Here is a 26993-nt window from a genome sequence, read left to right as displayed (position 1 = left end):
TTATTGTTGCAGGTTGTAAGCCCATCATTTCAATTCTTAACATGTTTCTTGCATTACATTTTATCAAATATCTATAGCTGGTCAATTTGCCTTCAGCTATTTCAATTACACTGTTTTGAAAGAAAATGTATCACATTCAGACATGCAATTTCATGTAAAAACAAAAGGACAGGGTCTTAGGCCCCATTTATCTGGACATTCTTTAGTGCATTTACATCCTGTATTGCATTATATCTCAAGTGTGATTAAAATTAGGGATCCACAATATTGGATTTTTTGCCAATATCCGATAAGCCGATATTTTTTAACTCATTTTGGACAATACCGATATATCTCCTTTTGTTTGGAAACACCACCAAGTCTCTCCAGTGCAGATTGTTTTTTTTTTTTGTTTTTTTTTGTTTAGTTTTTTAAAAAAAACTTATTTGTTAAAATTAAATAGACAATAATGAAGGTTTTATGACAGTACATTGAAACTTTGAAAACAACTATAAATAAGCTATATATCAATCACTGCATTTTTCCCCCAGAAAGATGCAAGGTAACCCATAACATTTTATTTTAAGCTTTAACATTTGTAGATGGTCTAAAACAAAAGTTGTAAAAATTCTGAAAATCTTTTAGAGCTTATTTAAAAAATAAAACATATTATACATTAATTAATAAATTAATTAAAGTATGTATAAAGTTATTTAATTTACAAGTGTCTTGTTTGTGATTTTTGTTTTATGAAAGCTAAAGCTTCTGACCTTTAAATAAAAACATACTCATTATTTTATGACATCAATTACTGCTTTATTTAATCAGAAAAACAGTCTAAATGTTATTTGTGTAGGCTATTTAACTTTAAATTTAATTCGAAGTAGGCACCCCCTACAGATCAAAACTCCTTACCGGATGGGTGTTAGGACCTGGGGGAGGCTGTCACTGTTGCTACTGCACATACTGAATCATAAACTGAATGTGTCATTCTGTACGTGCTTTTACAGATTAATTGCAAATGATCCAAAACAGTAAGAATGAGCCACACTGCTGACCTGATCTAATCCTTATACCCTTTATTTTTCATAATGGCAAATACCGATATTTACATTTAAAGCAATTATCGGTAGATTCCGATAATATCCTGAATCCCTAATTAAAATAAAAGTTTGCCTGCAATTACCCACAAAAAAATGTAAAACTATAAAAAAAAAATATTAAAGACAATAACGGATAGTTTAAAACATGTAATTTTGACACATTAAAAAAGTCACTGAATAAAGTTCAAAAAATGGGTTCCAAAACCTAATTTTCTGTTTAGGATAATTTATTTTTAATGATATACACATTGCTGTTAAAACATTTTGAGTCATTTATTTTTTATTTTTGTTTGTTTAAGAAACTTTAACTTGTAAAATTTAAATACTTATAATGTATAATATAATATTTCATAGTATTACATTTTATTGTATTTTTGATCAAATAAATGCGACTTGAGAGAGACTTCAAAAATGTAATACATCAATGCTTGCTGGGATTGTAGGTTATTCCCTCATTAAAGCCATTAAGTACACATTTTTGTACATTTCCCATTCTTGTCTTTTTGTTTTCAAATACATTTTTGTTTCAAATCAAAGTTTGGAATGTTTTGATTAATCTTAGAGCTGGTTGGTTTGGTTCACATCTTTGAACTCTTTGATGAAAATGTAAAAAAATATCCCTATGAAAAAAAAAATGAATGGAATAAAATAAATATTTCCGGGACCGAGACATCTTAACAAGTGGGCAGGAACCGTTGCCCTTTATTACATTTCCTTACTTTAGAAACATTCCCACAGTAAAAGGATGCTAATAAGGCTTAGAAGTGAAGAAAATGGAAGACAATAAAGTTTGACTTGCCCCTGTGAGGATCTGGCAAGAGAAACAGGTTATTGTTCATTAAATTGGATGACCAAATCATAAGACCTGATAAATGTACAGCATGTTGGAGAGGGTATAAATCATTCCATCACAATGACAGATATTGGTCTGTATTATGTAGGCTACTGCTTATGGAAAACAAGACAGAAATACTGATTAAGTAAAGATTTTTTTCCAGTAAATGTGGTCAGGTTTGTGATTTGTTGACAAAAATATTCCCAGGTGTAAAGGGGGTCTTGGTGAAGAGATGCTCCTCTTTCTTTCAGATATCTCTATCATACTAACGTGTGGCTTTTGTGACTTCGCTCCTTCATTTAATACCTCTTATGTGTGTTTTCATTTTCTCCATCTAGATGTTCTCACTACAACCCCCCCACCCACCACTACCACCATCAACGCTTTCCAAGGTACAGTATCCCATCTGAGCTGCAGGGTTCTCACTCCATCTCACCCTTTTTTTTACATTTTTCCTGTGTCCTGCTGTGCTTGTGCATCTACTGTACATGTATGTGCGGTGAGAGAGTATGCCACTGATGCATGTTACTGTCCGTGGAGAAGAGGGTACAGTGCAGGGGCTCATGCGGAGACAGGCGGCCGGTCTCAACGCAGATAGTGGACTTGGTGGCCTTGCTGCGCCTAACTGTCATTGTCACTTGTCAGGTTGTGCTTGTCAAATCCTTTTCTCTCACACGCCTGATCTTCAACCATAGAGATTCTTTTTGGAGCGAAAATCTTAACAGGATCTCAGCGTGTTCGCACCTCAGATTACGATTACAAGTATCTTCAGCCTTCCATAAGAATGACACCAACACATCCTTGAAATGCTCTGATGAAACACACACTGTAAAAATGTTGATCATAATTGCTACATTAAATCCAGTACTTGTTTTTTACTTGTTTTTGCTCTCCCACATCACTCAATATATGATGCATTTTGTTTTGCTTTTGACAACCGTTTGTAAGTTCAGAATTATGGCGAGTAATAGAGGAAAATGCAAACATGATCCAGATGTTTTCTGCTACATCTGTGGGTTTTTTAATACATCTAAACATTAACTGGAAATGACAGATTTTGTGAGGAAAAACATTTATTTATAGACTTGTAGACATTAATATTTGAATATATTTTTCCGCTCCATTGCAGATTGTATATTTTTAATACCTGTTTTCTTGTTGACTGATTTTTTTTTAAGTATGTTGTACAAGAAATTACTATTTCAGTCTTTCTGCTTCAAATTTTGTTTAATAATTCAATGCGTTACTTGCCATTTCTTTGCAATTATGTGCAAAATTTACTGGCAATGTTGGGAATTATTTTTACACCAAATTTTGTCAGTGTATCAACATTCCTCTTTTTTTTATGAATGTTGTCATCAGTTGTCATTATCAGTTTTCCAGTAGCGGTTTTATTCTGATCCTAAAAATACTCTACCAATCCATGTTTATTAACATGCAAAAGAAAGCTCAGGACAAGAAATTCCCAGCAAATAAATCGATGGCAGGTAATTGGTGCTATATAGAAATGTAATACATTTTTGATGAGCTAGCAAAGAGTGAGAAAAGATAGCATGCACTCTACTATCAAAAAAAATCAATTAAGCCATAATGTCTTGCCGAAAAGCTCAGTAGCTTTAGGGGGTGACATTTAGGGATGATTGCCATTTATAACACAAAGTAAATGGCTAAATGGAAGCACCGATAGTGGCACCTTTAACAGATGCCGCACTTTCTCCTCTTTCGTAAAATCATCATGCACAGTGAGTAGGAGCGTGATAGTGTCAGCCTTTCAAAAGAATCATCTATGCTCAGGACTTTTCTGTGATCATCAGGCTGAACTAAGTCATGTCTGGTTTTTGGTCGGAAAAGCCATCCTCTTGTGTTCTTTCCCGGGCCTAACTTCTCCGCATGCAGAGTAAGCATGTAAGAAGTTTACTGGTGCATCCGTCTTAACCTCGGATTACCGTTCGAGCAGAACTTGCTTTCAAGCAGACATGGCGGGTAATCCACTCACACTGAGTACAGGAGAACCCGGGGGACCTGCTAGACATCTGAAACAGTCACAGTGTTTTATCTGATACGCAGTATGGTGTTTAAGGCCTGTGGATGGCTACGGCTGGAGAAACATGACCCTGGGTCCTGCGTGTTTAATCTGTGGGTGTGAGGGGTCGGCTCAAGGGGATCGGAGCTGCTGTGGATCAGTGATTAATATTGATGGGTGAATGTGAGTGCCAAGCTGGTTTCTGTGATGACAAAAAAAGTGTTCCATACATGTTGATATATTGTCTGAATGCATATGGGACAACCTCACAGCATTGTTTTTACTGTACATACACTTGACTGTATTATGGTATCAACACTGATTTTACACATCATAAAAGCAGAATATGTTATTTTTCTAATTATTTTTTTAAGACGATAGAGGCTTGAATGCTATATGTGTTTATATTTGTTTATGTTTGAATATGCAATATATATATATATATATATTACCAAAATCTTTCATATTGTGTTTCAATTATTAAATATATTTTTGAAAGAAATTAAAATTAAGAAAGGCTGCATTGATTGTAACTGACAGTAAATCTTTTTAAACTTTCTATTCAAATAATCCTGGCAAAAAAAAAAAAAAAAAAAAAAAATTACAGTTTCCACAAAAATATGAAACAGCACACGTTTTCAACATTGATAATCAGAAGAAGAAAGTACTGTAGAAATATTTTGATACAATATTCTATGTAAAAAATAAGCATAAAGTACTCAGTTACATAGACTTGGGAGTATAATGCATAAATAAAATGCAACACTATTATTATTATTCAATGCTTTTAATGTATTTAAACGCTAATGTAACATCACCAATATATGTAATCATATAAATAGAATATAAAATGATTGTTAATTGCCCAAAATTGCTGAAACATTTTTAATAATAAAATGTTTCAGTGAGTGTGCAGTTATATTTTGTCTTTACTAAAACTGCCCAAAATAACAGAACTGTCTCCATCAGAGGTACTGTTGCACACTTGGTCTTGAAATGCCATTTTTGTCTGAGGTTCTTTCAAGATTTTGACCAGGTCTGCAAGTTTAGTCTATGAGTATGAGGGGTCAGTCAGCATTATTTGATTTAGAGGGGATTGGATCTGCCATGGATCGGTGATTATTATTGATGGGCGCAAGTGAGTGCCAAGATGGTTTCCATGAAAGGGCAAAAAGCGTACCATCCAACTGGATATATGGATGCCCTGCTGGGTATTGATGAAATATAAAACAATGAAGACAGCTGAGCTCTAGATCAGGTGCGCCGCAGGGCGGGTTTATATTTTATAAGATGGTGTCAAGTTAGAGGAGGTTTTTTTTTTCAGGAAACTCCTGCTCGATGTGAATGCACATAGAATACTCATCAGCATTTGTAGATGTTTTTCTCCTCTCGTTATCCGGTATCGCCACCTCAAACTTCCCTGTCCTAGAAATCTCCTCCATGAATCTCCCAAACAATCCAATTAAGAGCGGAACGTGAAGACGGTCAGCCGGCCTCATCCAATTGTTTACTGAGTCACTTTTAGCAGCTTTGTTTTTGCGTTGGGACGATGCAGACATTTAAAGGTTACCATATTGGCGTTAAATCCCTTTGAACAGACAAAAGATGATGCGTCCTTGCTCCATATGTAGACATCAGCAATGTTCTCCCATCTAATGAGTTCCTCCTCAGAAATGTTTCAAGGCCTATCCAATATGTCCTGGCTGCGCTCACTGTGCCTGCAGGTAAAGTGGAGGGTGCTGGGCTCATGGATCTGTCTGCTGAGTGTCATTTATGCAGCTCTGCGTGGGAATGATGGAGTTGCTGCCATCCAAACAACACACTGAAGACTTTGTGTATCATTAGTCTTAAAACAAGCTCTGCAGCTTTGGCCGTGATTTAATTTGTCACCACGAATGTACTGCGTTCCTTCCTACCTTATGATCTTCTTTCACAACACAATACCAGAGAGGGCTAATTTTAGACCTTTCTTACTGTTTGTTGACTTGAGGCACACAGTCTCTTGTTTTCTGGCATTGTTGTCAGCTGCATTTCTAATACGTAAGCTTTTGGCTGCTTAGCCGACTTAAGCCCGATGCACGCTGTGCGATTTTGGAGACAAACTGTGGGATTTGTAAAACGATGGCAGAATAGTCTTTGCTTGTGACACCCTCGCCAGTGAATGATTAAATGCCTTTAATTGCAATAAATTGAAGTACAGGCTATCGATTCAGATTTACAAGCTTTCAATTATGATTACTTACGATTAATTTTGAAACATTTAATTAAACAACAGTGGTCAAACCATGCATTCAGTTGCCGTTTAACCAAAAACTGCTCATTGAACCAACTGGAGTAAACTACAAATCACATGTCTGATATTATACGTTAAATAATTACGCATTTTATCGAAATACTCCAGGAACTGCTCTGTAAGCGTGGGTAACTTTTAAATTGCATTTCTTGTGAATAATTTTTTATGTGTTTTATTAAGATATTCGATTTCTGAGAGTAACGATAATTTGATGTTCATTTAGTAAGCATTCTGATGGATTCAGGGAGTTCGTTCATTAAAGGATCCCTCAGAATAATTCAGACAGTAACCTCTGAATTCATGGGTCTTCTTGACAGATTCCTTCAATCATTTATTCGACTACACTTGCGCCGTATGTTCGGATTCAGAAGAGTTGGTTTCAGAGAGTCATTTGTCCATTAACTGGACTTCAGTGGAAAAGCCCTAATTAACTAATTGTACTGTGATTAACTGTAATGAATATTGCAGGAAAATGAAGTTCTCACTGTACGTATAATGAACACTGATGCTACTGTAGCTTGTCTATATGATATGCAATATACTGTATTCTATTGTTCTCTTTCTGTTATGATTGTAAATACCTCAAATTTGCTTTGAATATACAGCCCACAAATTCACTCTTTCATCAAGCCATGACAGACTTCAACATTAGCACAATGGCTTGAGAAGTGTCAGAATGTGACAGAGCTGATCATGTAAAACGCCCAGTCAACCCTGTCAATTGCGACCAAAACCCTAAGACTGACATAAAAGACGGCTGATGTGGCACAGTCTGCTTTGGCTTCTACCCAAGATCTCATGGGCTCATATTGCACACTCTGTCAAGGAAAAACGCAAAGGACAGAAAAAAAAGAGTCTATTAGAGAATTTTTTTTAAGAAATGCACAGCGGTGGCTCATTATCAGGCATCATTCTTTGTAACAGCATGGTATCACACAGTAAGCTTCACAGTAACTCATAGAGTAAATCGCTGTGAATTCCCACCAGATGCAGTTGTACTAATCAGATGTGAAAACACAGTACCAGATGTTGCCTTTGGTCACCCCATATGAGCTCCTCAGAGAAGTTTCCTCTGTTGATTTTTTTGGAGAACAAAGGAAGGCATCAAATGCGAAAAATGGCACACACCGTGCAGTCTTTTTCAGAGCCGAATCCACTGTGATTACGGCATGCGGCATGACGGCTAAAAACCCTTCATTTGGATTTTACCCTCCAATGCTCTCATTAAATGATACATGTAGATGTTCTGCAGAATGTAGGCTCTGTCTGTATTTCTGTCTGTCTCTCTAAATTGTTTGATCATTCTATCATTCTATTGTTCTATCCATGTAATCGAAATAGTAATATTTGCTTTCTGACTGATATCACATATATTTTCAATATTCAGTTTTTCAATCACATAACAGAGGGAGGTTTTGAAGTGCGTGTTTGTGATATATCACATTGTATAATGTGTATTATTTCACATACTATATAGCATAGCGTGCAGAATGCAAAATTCCATTTCAAACATGCCTGTGTTTCTATGGACATTGAGCAGCCACCTTTGGGCTGGACGTCCACGCAGCCAAGCAAACCACCAAACTCATCTTTCCCCTTCCTGTTCCCAACCCAAAAGCTTTATACACTGCTGTTTGTGAAGTTGCATCGTGTTGTTTTGTTTTTTGTTGCATCAGTGTGCTTTGCCCAGTCTGTGTTACTGTTTATTTTCATCTCATCTCTTTTTGCATGCACGCTCTTTCCCCCTTCTGACCTGCTCATGAGCCCAGACATCCAGCGCGCTCAGATCCTCTACCCCTTCTGCATAAATCTGAGCCGGCTCTGCGCTCCTGCTGCTGCTGCTCTTTCATGTGCGCTCTCATAGCCCACATTAATATCACAGTCTACAATCCTGCTGCAGTCATACATGTGTGAGAATGTCACTTTGCTTAAACGCGCTGAGAGCCCACGAATCAATTCAGCACTGGAAGATTGTTCTTTCAGTGGGGGAAATAATGGGCGAATGAACTGGCATCAGGGGCTGATGAGAAGACCCAATGCGTCATCGTGCCGCAGTGCCACCGAGTGCATGTGCACGATCGTGTTTTAAAATGCAAAGTTTGTTGTGTACGGGGGAGGATAAGTGATTATCATATGTCTTGTAATTTCCCTTCATGTCTAATGGTGAGCTGTAGGAGGTCTCGAAGTCTTCAGTGAGTTTTAGGCCTTTTATTATCATCTCAATATATACATGAGTGGAAAAATAAAAAGCCTGTGGTTGTGAAAATTCTGAATTTATTAATTGGTATCCTTTGAGTTCAAAAATGTAAACTTGAAATTAATTGCTACAGGATGTTGGAATGACAGGATGATGAAACTTGTTTAAATAAATAAAAAATCAACATTACAGGAATTTCATTATTTTGAAATAATCTGTTATGTTAATATGTGACAAAATGCAAGTAATTATATTATTATGTAATATTAAACCCAGTATTCTATGGTGAAAATTAAAGTTCAATTATTTAATATATAATGTAATTGTTTTATATAATATAAAAAACAAATATACATGAAACTAATTGTAATGTAATGTTTGTATGTATTGATCAGGATGCAATTTATAATTGAATTTTAAGACTCATTTGTTTCACAAATTAAGGGAATAAAACTTGTATAAGTGTGAGTGTATAAATATAAGTGTATGTATATATATATATATATATATATATATATATATATATATATATATATATATATATATATATATATATATATATATATATATATATATATATATATATATATATTTGTATAATTGTATTTCCTTAATTTGTAAAACAAATGAGTCTTAAAATTCATATATATATATATATATATATATATATATATATATATATATATATATATATATATAAGCAGATGAGCGTTTTTCAGGTTCATTGTGCTGTCATTCAAGTACAGTAATGTTTAGTGTGTGAGTAACACACTATTCACTGAAGCCTCTGCATACTTGATTTTAATTGAGGTTTCTTTACCGGTGTCAAACAGCACATCCTTCTTTTGGTTTTGTCCCTGGTACGTGAGACATTTAGCCTTTCATTCTCGCAGATTCTGCTTTCAGACCCCAAGTGCACTTTTCTCTTTTTTGATAAGTGTTTTATTTTCAATCCCTAACTGTGTAGCCTAGCAACAGGCAGCAGGCAACAGTTCAAGGCCTAAACATGGTGTTCTATGGAGGAGGAGCAAATGCCACGGTGAAGATTTAAACATCTCAGGAACCAAACATCTTTTACAGTACCTGCCTCTGCAATTTGTTTATTTCATTTCCCAAAAAGCCCCAGGGCTCAGCGAGCACACAATTTAGACAGGCTTTTGTCCTGTGTTTAAAACTTGCACAAAGTTTTTTGCCCCAGAGAGACCAATCACCTGTACTCTGAGGACATTGGCTTCAACCAGACAAATAGATCAAATCCCCAGTGCTTTTACAAAACCCAATTCTGGGACCTCACCTCACCGGCTGTCTATTTCTAGTCCGAGCAGATAGGGATTTAGATCCCTCAGGTGAGTAGGAAGCTAATTTCTAGACAGAAAAGGTGTGATTTTGAGATACACTGATGATGGATAATGGTGAACCCTTGTCTAAGGTAAACCGTCTCTCTTTTTCCTCAGGAAGCTGTTGTGTGATTCTTTCTTAGTTATGTTTTCTTTTTATAACAGTCCAGATTGTGAGTTGCTACTGACACATGGATCTGATTAGCAACATTTTCTAGGTTTGTTTGTTTTTTTTCCTCTTTTTTTTTCAATGCTGAGTTGAGGTTGGCCTGCAGGTAGCTGTGTCTGGAAGCAGATGTTTGGGTGTCATGCATTTAATTTAGCATTTCAGGCAATTAAATTGCAGAATTTTGTTCTGGATCTCCAAAGTATATCTGGATAATGCATTATATATTCAGAGCAGACTGTTTTAATGTATTCAGTACATTTTAAAAGCCTCCAGGGTTCATTTCAGTTCAGAAAGCTAACATGTGTCATGGGATTTGTGAGTACAGTTCTCTTGGGAGAATTTAAGATATCATCCATATGTGATATTAGTAAAGGGATTTGCTTAAACATATTTAAGGCTTATTCATAAACATAGAGTTTAATTTACAGTCTAGTAGATATGACAATGATACATTTTATTTCTTGATGTTAATCTTTTAATCTCTTTTTCCCTGAGGATGTTAATACCACAATATGTTTTTATATTATTTATATTCTATTAAAATTTGTATTAATTATTAATTATCTTTTATATTAATATTTTATTTTTTATTTTAAAAGTCTTAGATATTTACTTTAAATTTGTATGATTTAGTTAATTTTTACTTTTATTCATATTATTTTATAGTTTTAGTACTTCAACAGTTATCCGCCAAGGCAACAACTTCTAATATTTATTTATTTTGGGAGTATTTATTTTTATTTATTTTAAACCCGTCTGAATCAAACATGTCAGTATTTTTCTCACACAAAAGTAAAAATAACAGAGCAAATAACTCTTCTCATAAGAAATCTAATCCCATCCAGAATGTAATGTTTATGATTGCAGGTATATTATTTTTTCACATTGTTTTTACTTATTTATTCTGACCTTCATTGAATACTATAAGCTACATTTCTCCCTGTGTTGCCTAGTGCACTTTCATTATGAATTTATACCTCCTTGCCAACTTTCTGGGTAAAATAACAGTTGGTGGTTCAAGCACATTAAAAATAAAGTGACTCTCAAAATTACAATGCCCATCCAATACATAACAAACGTCTTCTGTTAATAATTATAATTGACTTTTGCTCAGAAAATAATAGTATAGTTTAAACATCGTGCTTAAAGTAGCAAAAAAGTTGAATCATGGACATTGCGCCATGTTGCTCATGTGGAAGATGCAGGTTCGAGTCCAGCATGCAACATCCTGAAATAAACTGCCAAGATAATATTAAGGAAAGCGACCATTTGCAAGGTATCCATCTACATAAGAGGGTTGGTTAACCATAACTAGTCATATTAGACATGGCCGAGTACCTTCTGTCCGTGCGGTTTAACTGAAGTGCTTTCAGCTTCATCATAGCACAGTTTGCCGTTTTCTCAGGTGATTAATTTTCAGTGAAACTTGTTCTGCCGTTACAAACAGGTTGCGACCGTTTGAGCTCCCATTTAGCAGTGTGGTTTTAATTACGCCTGTCTGCCGAGGGGGAGCAGCAAGCCGAGCGGCTGAGGCCACAACTGTCTGCAAGCCACTCAGACATGGAGCACATATGCTGCACGAGAGCAAATGAGTGCCGGGCGCAAATGGAGGGAAGATGAGTAATTCATGGCACGGAGTCAAGTCAGTGCACCCGGATTGTAATTTAGTCTGTTTGGCAGCGTTCACCTGAGTGCCAGCACAACTTACAGCCCCCATCATGATATCATCATGATTCAAGAGCGCACAGAGCTCTCTTCACATTCCCCTCGTATACTTCTTATTTGTTTATGTGTTCATTTAGGTCTTTGCTCTCTGTCAAGAGTAATTCTGCTGTCTGGTGAAATACGCTGCGGTTTTAGACATTAGGAGCGCAGTAGTGGAGAAGGCCAACATAGTTTGATGGAGTTGCCTGTTACAACGAAATTACTTCTAAATTGTCAAGAAAGAAGAGGAGATGAATCTAGGGAGGTTTTGGTTGGTGTTTACCTCACCAATTTCGGTGTGAATTATGTTGTTGCGGTAGTGCCTTGTTGTTTGTTGTAGGTCACCTTGGTGAGAAAGCATCTGCTCAAAACAATAATATCATGTAAATGTTGTAGCTTGGATGGATGCTGGTGTCCTCAGCAGGATTCTTAAAGTCAGCGTAAAACCCCTGATTTTTATTTTTTTTGTATGGGTAGGATGACTTTTTTTTTTCTCATGGAACGCAAACAGAGTTATTATGAAAATGTCAAATCTGTTTTTGTTTTTCCATCAAATGAAAATGTTCAGTGGGTATTTTTTTTATTGGTTTAACACACGTGTGTGTGTGTGTGTGTGTGTGTGTGTGTGTGTGTGTGTGTGTGTGTGTGTGTGTGTGTGTGTGTGTGTGTGTGTGTGTGGGTATGCAGTATATGCATAGGGGTGCTTCTCACGGGAGTCTCAATTTTGCCAAAATCATTGTGTGAAAATCTTCTATAATAAAACCTTATAGATAATCAAATGCTGAGTTGTTAAAAATCATCTAATGAAACATTTGTATTCAATGATTTTTTGCTTTTTTTAACAAGGCCTATTTATTATAAACTGAGTACATTACCAACCGCTCCCCTTCGACACATTACTGTCACAGACAGAGTCACATGACCAAAATGAATAGAGGAGAGAAACAATCTGGGGCGCAGAACAGAAAAGAAAAACAATACATTAAAATACAGCACTGTACAAGTGAACTAACAGAAATTGCCAAGCTTACCCTATTATTTATTATTTATTTATTTATAAGTCATGAAGTCATTCAACATTTGTCTTTGTTGCCCCATGAGGGCAAATAAGTGATCAATGTTTATATCAGTTAAAGTGTGTATCTATTGTTCAGAAAGTTAAGTCACAATATGTTTGTGAATAGGCGTTTGATTTACATGTGAGATAAAATGAGAAGATTGTTAACAAGGATAAAAACTATAGCAACCTTTTGACAAAATTTGCTGTTTTGAATTTAAAATAGGCTGTTTGTGTGATTCACGTAGATCTGATGAGTTTGTTTGAAAACTTGCTATTTCATACTTCAGTGATTTTATAATGTCTAAATATATATCCAAAAGCAAAAGCTATATTATGGAGTGGAAATGTTAAATGAGACAATGAGGGAATCCTAAGATGACATCTAGTGGCCAGCGTGGGAATTTAATGAAATTCAATTTAATAACATATACATATATATACTGTATATGTCAGGGCTTGAAAACGAAAAAGAAAAAAATCAGTTCACTCCAAGCAGAATCGATATTTTACAATTTTTGTTCCTGCGTTCCTCTGATATTATTTCCGTTCTGAAACCGGTTCAGATGGAAGAAATACCAGTTAATAATGTTATTTTTTTTAAACAATATTCTTTGCCTATAATTTGCTTAATAGTAATAATAATAATATAATAATAATAAGGTACTGTGTTTTCTTTACTCAAAAAGAAAAGGAAAAAATAGAGATCTAACGTTAGCCAATAACCCGCTGCACTTAGTCACAGCCAATACAGCATCATCTTTTCTAGATTTTGGCCAAATATAGGCTTAAAAACTTAAGTAGCGGCTCACTTCACATTTATTATCCCTATTACTTTCCGAAATAATGAAGGCTAAAATGCCTGTTGTCTAAAGCAAAATGTTTACAGACATTTGAAAAACAATTTCCTTTTAGTTTCTCTCCGAAACAAATCTTCTAAAGTTTAGGCTATACAAATAATCAATACAAAAACAAATTAATTTAAGGTGAAGCTGATGCCTACCTCTCTCATTCCAAATGTTTCCATATTCCTGACGTATCTGGATGCTAAAATATTATTTATTATATAGTGTTTGTACTTTCATCGACATAAAACATCATCCTTTACATCGGCTATATCAGCACAGCTAGGCGGGGTAACGCTGAACGCAACATTTTGTATAGCGGAAGAGTGTAAATTTGTATTTGTTTCTTTAACTGTATTTTGATAATGAACAGGGTTCAATAGAGCAAAATTATGTTGTGTTGGCGCGATGGTCATACCAAAGCTAGAAGCAAGACATTATTCAAAGCTGTCAAGTTTTTCAAAATAATTAAAACTGTAAAGCTTTTGCAAAATAAAGAAAACTACTCTCTGCTGTTTCGCTTTCCTATCCGAAAACTTTGTAAAACGTCACAAATATATTGCAAATCCCTCCAAAAATAACTACAAAAATGAGCAATTCTATTTGTTTGAAAAAAAAAAACTTGAAACAGAAGTACTGTCTGGGGTCTGCCTTCTGGAGTTAAAGGGGATGTTATACAACACACCTTTATTTTGTCACTTTTTCCCCCCTGGTGAGCTTGTATCCTGAGCTTTTTGACTTTTTCTGCAGGAGTTAGTGTCAGGGGCTAGAAAACAGGAGGGCACCATCACTGATCTTGCATACCCCTCAGCAAATGTGCAGTTGTGCCCCTATATATACTGTATACTGTATAAGATCAGATCTCACTCAGATCTCCTTACATTTTTTAATTGCAAAAGAAAAAAAGGGGTCAGAGCAAGATTTATTTTTTGATTAGATATTTTTTTGAATGACAGACCAATTAAATTTCCACAATAAGACCAGAAACATACTGTAAACTGGATTTCATGTTGGTTTTATCTAGCAATACTTTCTTTGTCCAACTAGCTTCAGAAAAAAAGGATGCTGGTCAAAAACATGAATTCATGCTAATTTAATCATTTAAATATTTTCACCAATATTTGGTTTAAACTGACTCTATGGTTAGCAAAATGCTGCACACTATGTGAGTGAGCAAAGATGGATTCTGTCAGTTATTGGTGAAGTTTTTTCTTGTTGTTGAAGAGGTTCCTGCAGAAGTGTCTATAGCCTCCAGAGGGAACGCAACTGCAGAGAATCAATGAAGGATGAATGTACTCATCGCTCTCCTGTGACAACGTCAGTGTCAATGTTTAGTTCCCTTTCTATCACTCTACTGTCAGAATTCTGCCATAATAAAACACTATTCACACGGCACATCAATGAAAAATGACATTTTATTTCCCGATGCAGACCACCGCAGTCTGCAGCTGTGATGAATCAACTGTTATCTGAAATCAAACCAATACCGACAGAATTGTTTCAAGCATTAGCCGATGTGAGATGAACTTTTTTTTTCACCATTGTGAATGTGAGAAGAGGAGCGCTGAACTCTTCGCTGTTTGCCATTGTCTTGCTTTGTCTGAGAGGTAATTGTGTGTTAATGAGATGAACCCATGAGAGAGATTCAAAAGCAAATTGAGTTGCGCAGGTGTTTGTTGTCTTGCACGTGCTTTAGTGTTTTAGATCATTTGAATTGCATTGTATTCCAAAATATTCACCCATTCAGTCTTTTTAATTTAGCTCGATTGCAAACCGTAAACTAATCTTTTCCGCATAATGACAAGCAAATTCAGTGACATTCAGCCAAGTATGGTGACCCATACTCAGAATTTTGTGCTCTGCATTTAACCCATCCGAAATGCACACACACAGAGCAGTGAACACACACACACACACTGTGAGCACACACCCGGAGCAGTGGGCTGCGGCGCCCGGGAAGCAGTTGGGGGTTCGATGCCTTGCTCAAGGACACCTAAGTCATGGTATTGAAGGTGGAGAGAGAACTGTACATGCACTCCCCCCACCCACAATTCCGTCCGGCCCGAGACTAGAACCCACAACCCTTCAATTGGGAGTCCAACCCTCTAACCATTAGGCCACGACTTCACGAAATAACATTCACTTGTGTTCATGAGCATGACTGTGGATCAGTTTTGTGTTTTACTGCATTAACAACTGTACTGGTGAAACCACTTTTGAAATTACAGCTTTTCAAACTACTCATAAATTTAAGTAGATCAACTAAAGTCAAGCTACTCTTTTGAAAATGTAGCAATTTTTTAAATTGTAGAGGTCTAAGGGTATTTTGAGGCCTGGAGAAGTTTTGTAATGCATTTCATGCTTTTTTTCAGTTGATTATAAACATCTAAATGGCTAAAGTCTAATCTTACTGTAATCAGCACAAACTGGGCTATAATAATATGAGAGCAGCATGTATGTACATGATTGTGTTGAGAAAAAAAATGTTTATGCGTGGTTTAGTGAAAAACTAAAAATGTTAAATCACTTGCATAAGGCCATAAAACACATACAGAACATTGGTTCCCGGGACTTTGGAGAACTGAGCTTCTTTTCGGGGTTATCAGGAGAAAATGCCTCATAACGCGTATACGCGTGAATCGACTCCAGTATGTTTCTGGTCTTATTGTGGAAATTTAATTGGTATGTCATTCTAAAAAAATATCTAATCAAAAAATAAATCTTGCTCTGACCTCTTTTTTTTCTTTTGCAATTAAAAAATGTAAGGAGATCTGAGTGAGATCTGATCTTATACAGTATACAGTATATATAGGGGCACAACTGCACATTTGCTGAGGGGTATGCAAGATCAGTGATGGTGCCCTCCTGTTTTCTAGCCCCTGACACTAACTCCTACAGAAAACTTTCTGCAAGTCAAAAAGCTCATTAAACAGCATGTGGATGGAAAGATACAAGCTCACCAGGGGTGAAAAAGTGACAAAAGAAAGTGTGTTGTATAACATCCCCTTTAACTCCAGAAGGCAGACCCCAGACAGTAGAACACTTCTGTTTCAAGTTTTTTTTTTTTTTTTTAACAAATAATATTGCTCACTTTTTAGTTATTTTTGGAGGGATTTGCAATATATATATATATATATTTAAGTGTTTGGTTCCAAAACGGCAAACGCAATAATTCAATTTAAAAAGTAAAGAGTAAAAATATGTTTTCTTTACCAAGAAAGTGGCAAGATGAAAAGTATAGTTCAAATATATTTAGACTTTTTGTAAGTATAAGTCAAGTATCATTAAATGTCATTTTAAGTATATTTCTGAGGAGTACATAAAGCCTATTTCTGGGAAGTAAACTAAAAGCACACTTTCCTATTTTTAGTTTAAAAGATGTATACTAATAGCACACTTGAATAAACTTCTTTTTCGTAAGGGTAACTAAAACCAAACCAGGCTGTTGTAGAATAGTTTTCTTTTAGCAGGCTTGTAATACTTCAGTTCAGTTAACTCACTATTTTTTTAGTTCGTTACAACTCAACACTGATCAACAATCTAACAGCACTGCAGCTGTAACATTATCTATGAAGATCCCTCAGTTTTTTTGAGGCTTTCTGAGGCTTTAGCTGTGCTCATGCTGTGGGACTTGTCTGTGGGGCATGTTAGTGATAATGTAGGCCAGAGCCAGATGTGGAATACACATCCTACATGCTCTTCTTAATAGCCCTATCATTCATTATGCATATTACACATGGTGCAAAAAGTTGCAGAGGCAGCCATGCCAATCTTCTTTTTGAAGCGGTTATTTTTTGCACATTGTGATGCCAGTAACACTGAATTCATTACTTTGGATTTATTTCACAATTTGTGCATGTATTTGTCAAGTTTAATTAAATAAGTGTGTGTGACTGTTTCTGCATTATATTTTGTGGAGAAATTCACACTAATGTCCTTGCTAGACACTTGCATAACAATGCAACAAGGGATTCTGTTTACTGCACAAGTGTTCACTGAGCAGGTAGCAAAAGATGTGAATAAAACTAAATCCCAAAAATCTAGAGTAAATTAAAGCCATGAATCCTGACAAACCACATTTTTGCATGCATTATATAATGAAATTATTATTATATTAGATGTTTTGATGTTTGTAGTTTGGTTTTAAAGAAGATGGAACGGACTATTCATGGACTTCTCATAGATTCTGACTATATACAGTATATACAGTATATACATATATATATATATATATATATATATATATATAGAGAGAGAGAGAGAGAGAGAGAGAGAGAGAGAGAGATTTAAAGAACCAAATACACTGTAGCTAAGAGTCTTATCATCACCCATGTCAACAGTACTAAAGAGCTCTTCAGCCAGTAATAATGCATCAGCGTAATGCCAAAATAAAGGTCAGAAATAGAGGGATTCAGTGAAAGTGCCACATTTCCCATTACTTGTAAAACGCTACATAACTACAACACTTCTTTAGTCCAATTGCCAAAGATAGCTCAGCAGGCGGCGAGGTGCCAAAATAAGTCTGGCTGATTTTATCAAAGATGCCATTTCTTTTCCTTGTGAAGTAAACGACGCATCTACAGTCTCCCTGGTTCTGAGCCCGTTATATTTGGGGGGGAGGGGTGGTTCAGACGTAAAGGATGCGCTCCATTTGAGTGGTTTAGGGAAGGGATCGCACGGAAGCAGCTTTCTCTCTGATCAACAGTTTTCCACTTTGATTGCGATGCAAAGGAAATTACCATTTGAAGTTGACTAATGTTTCCTTGTGATTATAAACCAAGCCAGTTGCATGCAGCAAGTCACTCAGAAAAGCTGAATAGCTGTGGGTTTGATATGAAAAGGCCTCTCACCAGCACACTGTAGTGTCTGCTATGGCATATTTATCCTTCCATCTACACGGTTCAGGGGGAAAATGTCACCAGCCATATGCTTTGTGGCAAGTAACGGACTGCTTTTAGAACATTTTGGCAGCGCGTTGCATTCGCTGACTTCACTATGTGAATGTGATTTAGCTCACAGAGAGTCGAAGATAGTAGCAAATGTCTTTGTCGCCCCTGTGGCCTGCTAGCTCAGTTTAGAGACTCTATCAGGAAAACATGCTTCAAAGGCTCCACATGCTCAGGGTCCAATCTTTGTTTGGAAAGGTCTCCCTTTGTACCCCGGGACTGTTGTCCTTTCTCGCCCAGATCCGAACGAGTTCATGTACAAACTCTCCTTAATGTTTTTCCTTTTTAAATCTTCTCACCGGCAGAAAATCTGTCATTCCGTGCCTCAGTTAAATGCCGTGTGATTTACGTTCCTTAGCCACATTGTTTCGCCTAGGTGTCCTTGGGTGAGCTGTGATTCGTTTAAAAAGAAATTTCCGTTTTCATTTCATCAGTGTGGCTTTCTCGCGGAGCCCTGAGACGAAACTCCAGGGAATGACCTGTGCAGTAACTCAAATCTAGATTTAAAAATCCAATAAAAGTGGGCCGGTGAACAGATTTCTGGGCTCTGTTCCTGAAGATTTCCCTGATTACTTTTTGAAGTGCCTTTTAGCGGCAAATGCCAGAAAAATACAGAAAGTCTATAAGACTACCACACTACATCGGCCGGCCATTGCATAAGCCTCATATTCTCATATACGAGCGCTTGGCCGTTCCACTTTGGTCCGCAGCTGCTGCAATGACAGTGGCCTGCAGTTTAATTAGTCACTTCAGTACAGATGCAGAATGAGACTCATAAAACATGAGCTCTGTAGCCCTGCAGCGGTGCATAAGTCTTCCCTCCCGCCTCACCCGGCTGTAAATCAGGCAAAAGTCCTCTTTACTTCCCAAGAAATCCCACTCGTTTCCCACCGACTGTTTAACACGAGCATGTTTTGTAAAGACTACCGTGTGCCATTTAACGCAGTGACGTTTGGACCCGTGGTTCCCAAGTCCGGAATACACATTATGAAATTATGGTTGGGTCGGTAGGTCACATCTTAAAAGAACAGTTCACCCAAAACTGAAAATGTGCAGAAAATGTACTCACCCTCAGGCCATCAAATATACAAATGAGTTTGATTGTTCTCAGGAACGGATATAGAGATATTTGGCATTACGTCAGTTGCTCACTAATGGATCCTCTGTAGTGAATGGGTGCCGTCAGAATGAGAGACGGATAATCCGTTCTGATGAATAAATGAACTCCTGAGGGTGAGTAAATTTTCAGCAAATTTTCATTTTTGGGTGATGTATTCCTTTAAGGCAAGACACACAAAGTGAACTGGGTAAACTAAACCCCAGTTGAATGATTGCATGAAAAACAATAAATAAATAAATAAAAATTGTATTACAAAAAATATTTGACCTAAATATGCAAATGAAGCATCTAATTAAAAATGAACTTATTTGTATACATTTCCAAAACAGAAATCTGAATATCGAATGAAGCCTATAAATATAGACAAACCCCTGAATCAAAACCTTCAGAATATAGATGGGAATAAACTTACAGTTCCATGAATATAAGTGCTACTGAAGTGAATAGATTTCTGACTCTGTGCATGAGAAGAAAACGAATCATTTTGAGAAAATGGCCTTTAAAGATATGCACCATAACTGAAATCTATAGATGCAACTCTACAGTAAACATTTAAAAGTGTATTTTGCATGTTTTCTTCTCACTAGTCTGAATGAACGTAGTATGAAAAGCCAAATAGCCCCAAACCTCAAAATTGACCAATGCCTGAAAAAACAGTTTTTGCCTGTATTGTCTTGGCTTAAATGCTAACATGAGCTTTCCGTAACACGTGTGTTATTAGTCACTGAATATTGCATTCACCCCAAAATTTCCTCTCACAGGCTGAGATATCCAGGACAGCTAATTTATCTGCTGGTGTCCAACAGGAGGCAGGAGGGGGAGGAGGGGCAGAACCGGGCCGGCGGGGAGCGGGAGGGGCGACACTGCAGAGGGAATGGAATGTGACAGTGCTCTTCTCCGCTGTGTTCATTCCTAGTCTCATGCTAATTAGCACTGGAAGAGTGGGAACAGGCTGCCAGAGCCATGAGAGGTGCCTCTGGTGCAACATGATGCAATGCAGGGCTTCCCTGTGCTATATCAATGCAGAAACCTCTGTGGCTCGTATCAAAGCGACATCATCCTGCTGGGCTGGATCTGTTGGTTTGCTGCAGGCAGAAACAGGTTTATCAAAAGATCTTGTTTTCACGCTGTTGACGGCATTGACATGTATTCAGTCATTTAAAGTTTTAGGAAGGCTAATTAGATAGAGCCATACATGTCCTTATTAAATTCGAACAATGCTGATTGTGGATCAGATGCGGTTTGATGAAAATCTGTAGGTCAGTCACTGAAGCTTTAGCTCTTGAAATGGAAAAGGGCTGCTTCTGTTGCTCTTATGCCTGATGATGAAAGGCTATTGATTACAAAACTGAATAAGTAATATTGAGGGCAATGTAGTCAGGGCTCTGTTGAGGCAATTTCAGTCCTTGCTCTCAGGTTTACATTCTTTCTTGTGGTTTGGTTGCTAGGCACTTCATCAGGGAACTTAATGTGTAATTAGAATGTGTGCAGGGTTTATTTTCTGTCTGTTCTGTTACACACACATACAAAAAAAGCATGTCTTCAACTATATGAGCCACTGCACCAAAAACTAAGATAAAGTTAATTTGCTACATAAATGGAGAAATGCACGAGCATGCACTAGTAAATTGTCTAAATAAATAAAAAAAATAAAATGCTAAAAGCATCAGGTTGCTGATTTGGGGGTACCAAATCTGCATTTTACAATGATTTCTGAAGGATGGAGTAATGAATGCTGAAAATTCAGCTTTATCATCATAGGAATAAATTACATTTTAATATATATATATATATATATATATATATATATATATATATATATATATATATATATATATATATATATATATATATAATATATATATATATATAAACAGTTGTTTTGAATTATAATATTTCACAGTATAAAAGGTTTTACTGTATTTTTGTTCAAATAAATGCAGCCTAGGGGAGCAAAAAAGCCAGTCCTTATAAATGCACATTGGGTGTTTTACCATGATTGGGATTGGTAGGACTATTCTCTCTTTTCCACACATTTTTAAGTGTAAGTATGCTATCTATGATTTATTTCATTCAAACCAGCTCAGGCTGGCAACTTTATCTCCCCAGAGTCAGTGTTGGCTCAGACAGCCGATGTTTCAGGATCAAACCAAACAAACTGTGTTTGAGTATGTGCTAGTCTGTGTCATGCTATTTACACATTTACGGGAAATGTCACAAACAAGAGTCTGCCAGATTCACCGAGAGGTGTTTTTATATGTGTTGATTTGAATTTGGATGACTGTTAATATATATATAAGGGATGGCATTAATGAATTTATTTAAAGCAGAATAAAAACCTTTGGCAGCGAATCTCACACTGAATCCCTAACCAACACCAAACAGCTCAAGGTGCCTTTACATCTTTGCGTTTGATTTTGTCTTTGATGCAGATTCAAGAGCAGATGGAGCACCACAGAAAATCGATCACGCCGTCATCGGCGGTATTGTCGCAGTGGTTGTGTTCGCCATGCTGTGTCTCCTGATTGTTCTCGGACGATACTTTGCAAGACACAAAGGTAAATCAAAAGACACGATTTTAGCTCCGGCTTGATTTTGGGTTGTTTTTTTTATCTCTGGAAGTGACAAATGTTTCTGTTTTAAGGTACCTACTTTACTCATGAAGCCAAAGGAGCGGACGACGCCGCAGACGCAGACACTGCCATCATCAACGCAGAGGGTGGACACAACAATTCGGACGACAAGAAGGAGTACTACATTTAACTGACTAGTCCCGTTTGCGTCCTGTGCCGAACAGCAAACTGTGGACTGCTGGGTTGGGAGGTAGGAGTTGTGGGATTCAATCAGGCTGGATTCACACCTGTGCAGCTGAAGAGACGATGAGGAGAAGGTGCTGCCATCGAGACGGATGGGGTGTGGGATGGCAGAGCACTAGGAGAGCTCAATCTTAGACCGCTTCACCATCCAACACCTCCTGCTGGGGCCGGTTTTGTTCAGTTTAAACATTTGCTAAGAATTTTGTGCCTTGTTCTGTTCTTACTGAAGTTCCCACTTTCATCAGGACAGCCGCAAGCTACTGTCTCTCGAACAGTTCAGACCCGCGGTTATTTTATTTTCCTTTCATTTTGGTTTTAATTGCCGGCACATCTTAACGCTCTCTCTCTCATGCCGTTCTGTCTGCAGGTCTGAAAGAAACCACACACAAAGTTCCGATGTAAGATTCTGTCAGAATAATCGCTTGGGTTGTTTTCATGGATTGATTCCATGTAATTTATTTGACAAATTGCCTGTTGCTCTCCTTAGTCCCTCAGAGAATGACTTAAAGAAGATAGAAACCACTTTTGTTGTGACCAGCAACATTCAACTGCAGTATTGTGTTGCAGCATTATTTATTAGCTATACTGTATGTGATTATAATCAGCTTGTGCTGATATTAGGGCTGTCAATTGAACACATTACTTCAATGCAATTAAATAATAAAAAAAAAAAATAGCATTAAGTCAAAATGCTCCTGATCCATACGTAATTTTGTCAGTGACCTTACACATTTTTGTCCAATCTATTTACTTATTCAAATTATTATTAGGCATAATATTTTGTATATTTTTTAGAAGAAAAGAAATATCAAAACTGCTGCAATGTTTATGTTTTTATCTGAAAATGTGGTGCAATCAACATGCAAAAAAACTGTTTAAATAATGTAAGTCCCCAAAGATGTAATGATATTTATAAATTAATAATTTGTAATAAATAAATAAATATATATATATATATATATATATATATATATATATATATATATATATATATATATATATATATATATATATATATGTATGTATATATATATTTTTTTTTTTTTTTTTTTTTTTAAGTTCACCTACTCATATACGTGGCATGGTGCCTTTAAACATGGTGCTCATGGCGTGAGGTGCCAAAAATATATATTATATATATATATATATATATGAATACAATGACAAATCCTGTTGTCGGAAAGACAGACAATTCCAAAATAATTTACTGTAGTGGACTGCAGGGTGATTGACTTATATTCATTGGTATGGAAATTTAACATAAAAAATATTGTCCCCCTATGCCAAATTTGAATTAATTCATCAGCATATGTTGCAAACGATTGACAGTCCTAATTGTTCCTTAGATATACTGTATGTGATTACAATCGGCTTGTTTTGATATTCATTCCGGCTTGTATCGTATTATCCATTTGCCAGCTTCCCTCACAGACTAATTTATTGTAATTATGCCCAAGCATTAAAAACGAATGCCAAAGCAAAGAAGAGCAGATCGGCTCCTTGCTCAGCTGTACAGGAAGGCCGTCACAAAGATGTCCCCTCCTACGAAACACAACATATCTATCAGAGTGTAAAATAGCTTTCATTTTTAGCTTGTACTCATTCAGTAGGCTCAGTATAAGGTCGAGGTCAGTGAGTTTCTCAGAATATTGTTAGTGCTTCTGTGCGCTTCTTATAGTAACATAAACAAAATAATTTTGTACTAAATGAAATAGATGGAGCCTGTATGTTGTAAGCCATACTCACATTTGTGCCCTCATCACGATCTAATTCTCGTTTCCTTCAGTCCAGCTCATGTGTAGATGCCAAATTGAATGTAATAACTCTACAATAATGCAAACGTTTCTAAAAGTGAGTCCTGAATGTTCTGTTTATCTCCTCAAACATGCTTTATGTTCAGGTGATGTATGCGAGGGAAAATTTTTACAGGGACAAACATTGTTTTCTCTCTCTTAAATGTATTATAAATGTATAGGACGTGAAACTATTACATTATTGTAGAGTTAGTATATAGTTGGTGAAATATTACACTTATATCAGGCATTGTTTCATATCTTTGGCCTTCGTCCTAGACAGTTGGACAGATGCGTATTTTTGTGATTAACTTCATGGGGGCATTTTGGAGTTATGGTGAGAGTATGGTTAACGTTGTAAAATCCTTGTGACAAAATTGTTTGGTCATAGCGTTTACATGAATTTGTGTATTATCAAGTGTTATTTTTTTGTTTGTTTTTCTTAGTGTTATTCCTGATCCTATCTGACAGGTGAGCATTATTTAGATTTGAAAACGCTATTAAATTATGGTATATTCGTGCGAGGCTCTTGTAGCTTAGGCCACTCATTATTCTTGGTTATATGGAAAGAAACTGTCCTTTTGATTGTCACTGTATGTTTTGTGCTTTTATACAGCAGCAGATTTATTTAAACATATCATGTTCTGAACGCCTAAACACTAAACTGATTGAAAATGAAGTAAATGAAAGTTAAATTATGACCCCTAAAAAAACTTTGGCCCAAAGTTCATACACTGCTTGCTATTTCTTTATTTTTCTTTTTTTAAATAGTACTATTATTACATAAAGTTGCATTAAATTGTAACAGTAATTGCATTAAAGATGCATTAAACTGTGATCAAAACAAATTACAGTAAAGACGTTTATAATGTCAGAAAAAATTATATTTCAAATAAATGCTGTTCTTTTCAACAGTCTATTGAAACATATGTATCATGCATATGTATCATGGTTTCCACAGAAATGTTAAGCATCAAATGTTTTCAATATTGATAATAATAAGAAATGTTTGTTTTTTTTTTTTACTTCAAAGCAACATATTAGAATGATTTCTGAATAAATTAATTTATTCAAATAAATGCAGCTTTGGTGAACATAAGAAACTTATTCAAAAACATTGAAAAAAATTTATCAACTATGTATATATATATTAATAAAAAAAAGATCAATACATGCACCCAATTGACATTCCAAGCATGTGAAAAAAAAAAGTCTTTTATAAATGTATACTATATGATTTCGCTCAATTATCATATTGTAATTATAATGGTATTTCCAACTATCACGTGTTAAATGAGGAGTGAGGGCTACAAAATGTCATAACATGATGAGAGTTTCAACCAACCTACATCCAGATCACTCCTTTCCTTTCTTTTCTAATGTCTACTTTAATATAAAGTGAAATGTTAAGTGATCTAAAACTGCCCAAACCTGAAGAAGAAAAAGCTTAACTTCGGTGTAGGTTTGATTCTGCCCTGCCTCAGGTCTGTCCATGAACTCATTTTTTGCATCTCAGGTAGAATGCAAAAGTGATGCCCCATATCTGAAAGAAAAGACTTTAAGTTATTATTAAAAATCAAGCAGAATGGAGCATTTTCGACATGTTTAATCTGTACTTCAGATGCTGTGCACTGTGTAAATGTTCATATTACTTTGTATAGATGGGTCACAGCAAGCAGATGATAGGTTTATTTAAAGAAAATATATCTAAGACGTTAATCTTAGTGCGTACCTTTACAATGCATTTTCCATTTTTAGACAACATGTACCATCAGAGCCATTCTTCAGTGTTTCCATAGGTTTTATGTCAGATATTTTGTCTCATCTCTGTAGTTTGTATTCTTGTGTAATTAAAGCTATTTACATGATCCCGATTACACTTTGTATTTGACCATGAAAATACGTTTTTACAGAAATGGAGCAGTACTGTCTTAATAAAAAAAGAGGTATTAATGTTCATAAAGCAGTTTAATTGTGTCTTATGCATTTACTGAAACTGATATACTTCATAAAGTGTCCAATTAGCGCTGATGCGCTATACACCACTTTATATAGAAACATTTCCATTTCTGTCTAATTGCTAAAATAGTCTCATTTGTCATGCTGAGGATGAATTACCTGATAGCACAATTCATTGAGATTCATGGTTTGGCAATGCTGTAAACAATATGTTGTGAAATTCTGAGCCAGACCTAATTAAAATAAGTGAAACATGAGGAAAAACTGAGCAGAAACAGCAGCGTGATGGTGTATAATTGAGCTTGTGTTCAGAATTAGGAGATGTGCCAGATGACTCGCAATTTTGTTCTACTTTTGGCACCTAAGAACCTTTATGACTAAGAAGAAACTATTAAAATGTGTAATCCAATTATAATTAGTAGTGCTCAGCATAGAGGATTTTGAACAAAACACTAACTCTACATATTAACTAACCAATCAGAACACCTTAACAACTACCTAGAAACTACCCAGAGCAACCACATAGCAACATTAGAACACGAATGTACTTATTATAGTAATTACAATAACTATGTAATAACTAGGTACTTACCCTAAACCGAACCCTACCCCTTGTTGTATTACCAGAACTTTCTTAGATAAGTACAGTATAAGTACACTATAAGTACATGTAAGTACACGTACTGTAAAATAAAGTGCAATCCTAAGGGTAACTTGACCTTAGTGCTGTATTTCACACCATAGATCATGACATACTCACAGATTGATTACAAACAATACATGTATTCAATGGCAGGCACTAAGATGGTTTAGATCC

At 35.9% G+C, this 26993-nt stretch overlaps 2 protein-coding genes across 3 annotated transcripts in view; one reads left to right on the top strand and one right to left on the bottom strand.

Annotated features, from left to right (window-relative positions):
* The window catches only part of LOC128029300 (cell adhesion molecule 1-like), a 158161-nt gene extending 134889 nt beyond the window's left edge, over window positions 1–23272 (top strand). For both annotated transcript variants that reach the window (XM_052616998.1, XM_052616997.1), the window contains 2 exons: window positions 22041–22166; window positions 22253–23272. In XM_052616998.1, the coding sequence (XP_052472958.1) occupies window positions 22041–22166; window positions 22253–22371 (245 nt within the window). In that variant the 3' untranslated portion in view covers window positions 22372–23272. The remainder of the gene's footprint in view (window positions 1–22040; window positions 22167–22252) is intronic.
* LOC128029298 (protein turtle homolog B-like) overlaps window positions 1–26993 on the bottom strand; it is a 165372-nt gene that overhangs the window by 26335 nt on the left and 112044 nt on the right. The window lies entirely within an intron of this gene.

The sequence above is a fragment of the Carassius gibelio genome, chromosome A15 (genome assembly GCF_023724105.1).
Source record: "Carassius gibelio isolate Cgi1373 ecotype wild population from Czech Republic chromosome A15, carGib1.2-hapl.c, whole genome shotgun sequence".
Lineage (NCBI taxonomy): Eukaryota > Metazoa > Chordata > Actinopteri > Cypriniformes > Cyprinidae > Carassius > Carassius gibelio.
The sequence above is the reverse complement of the archived record's forward strand: the minus strand, read 5'-3'. Positions and strand labels throughout refer to the sequence as shown.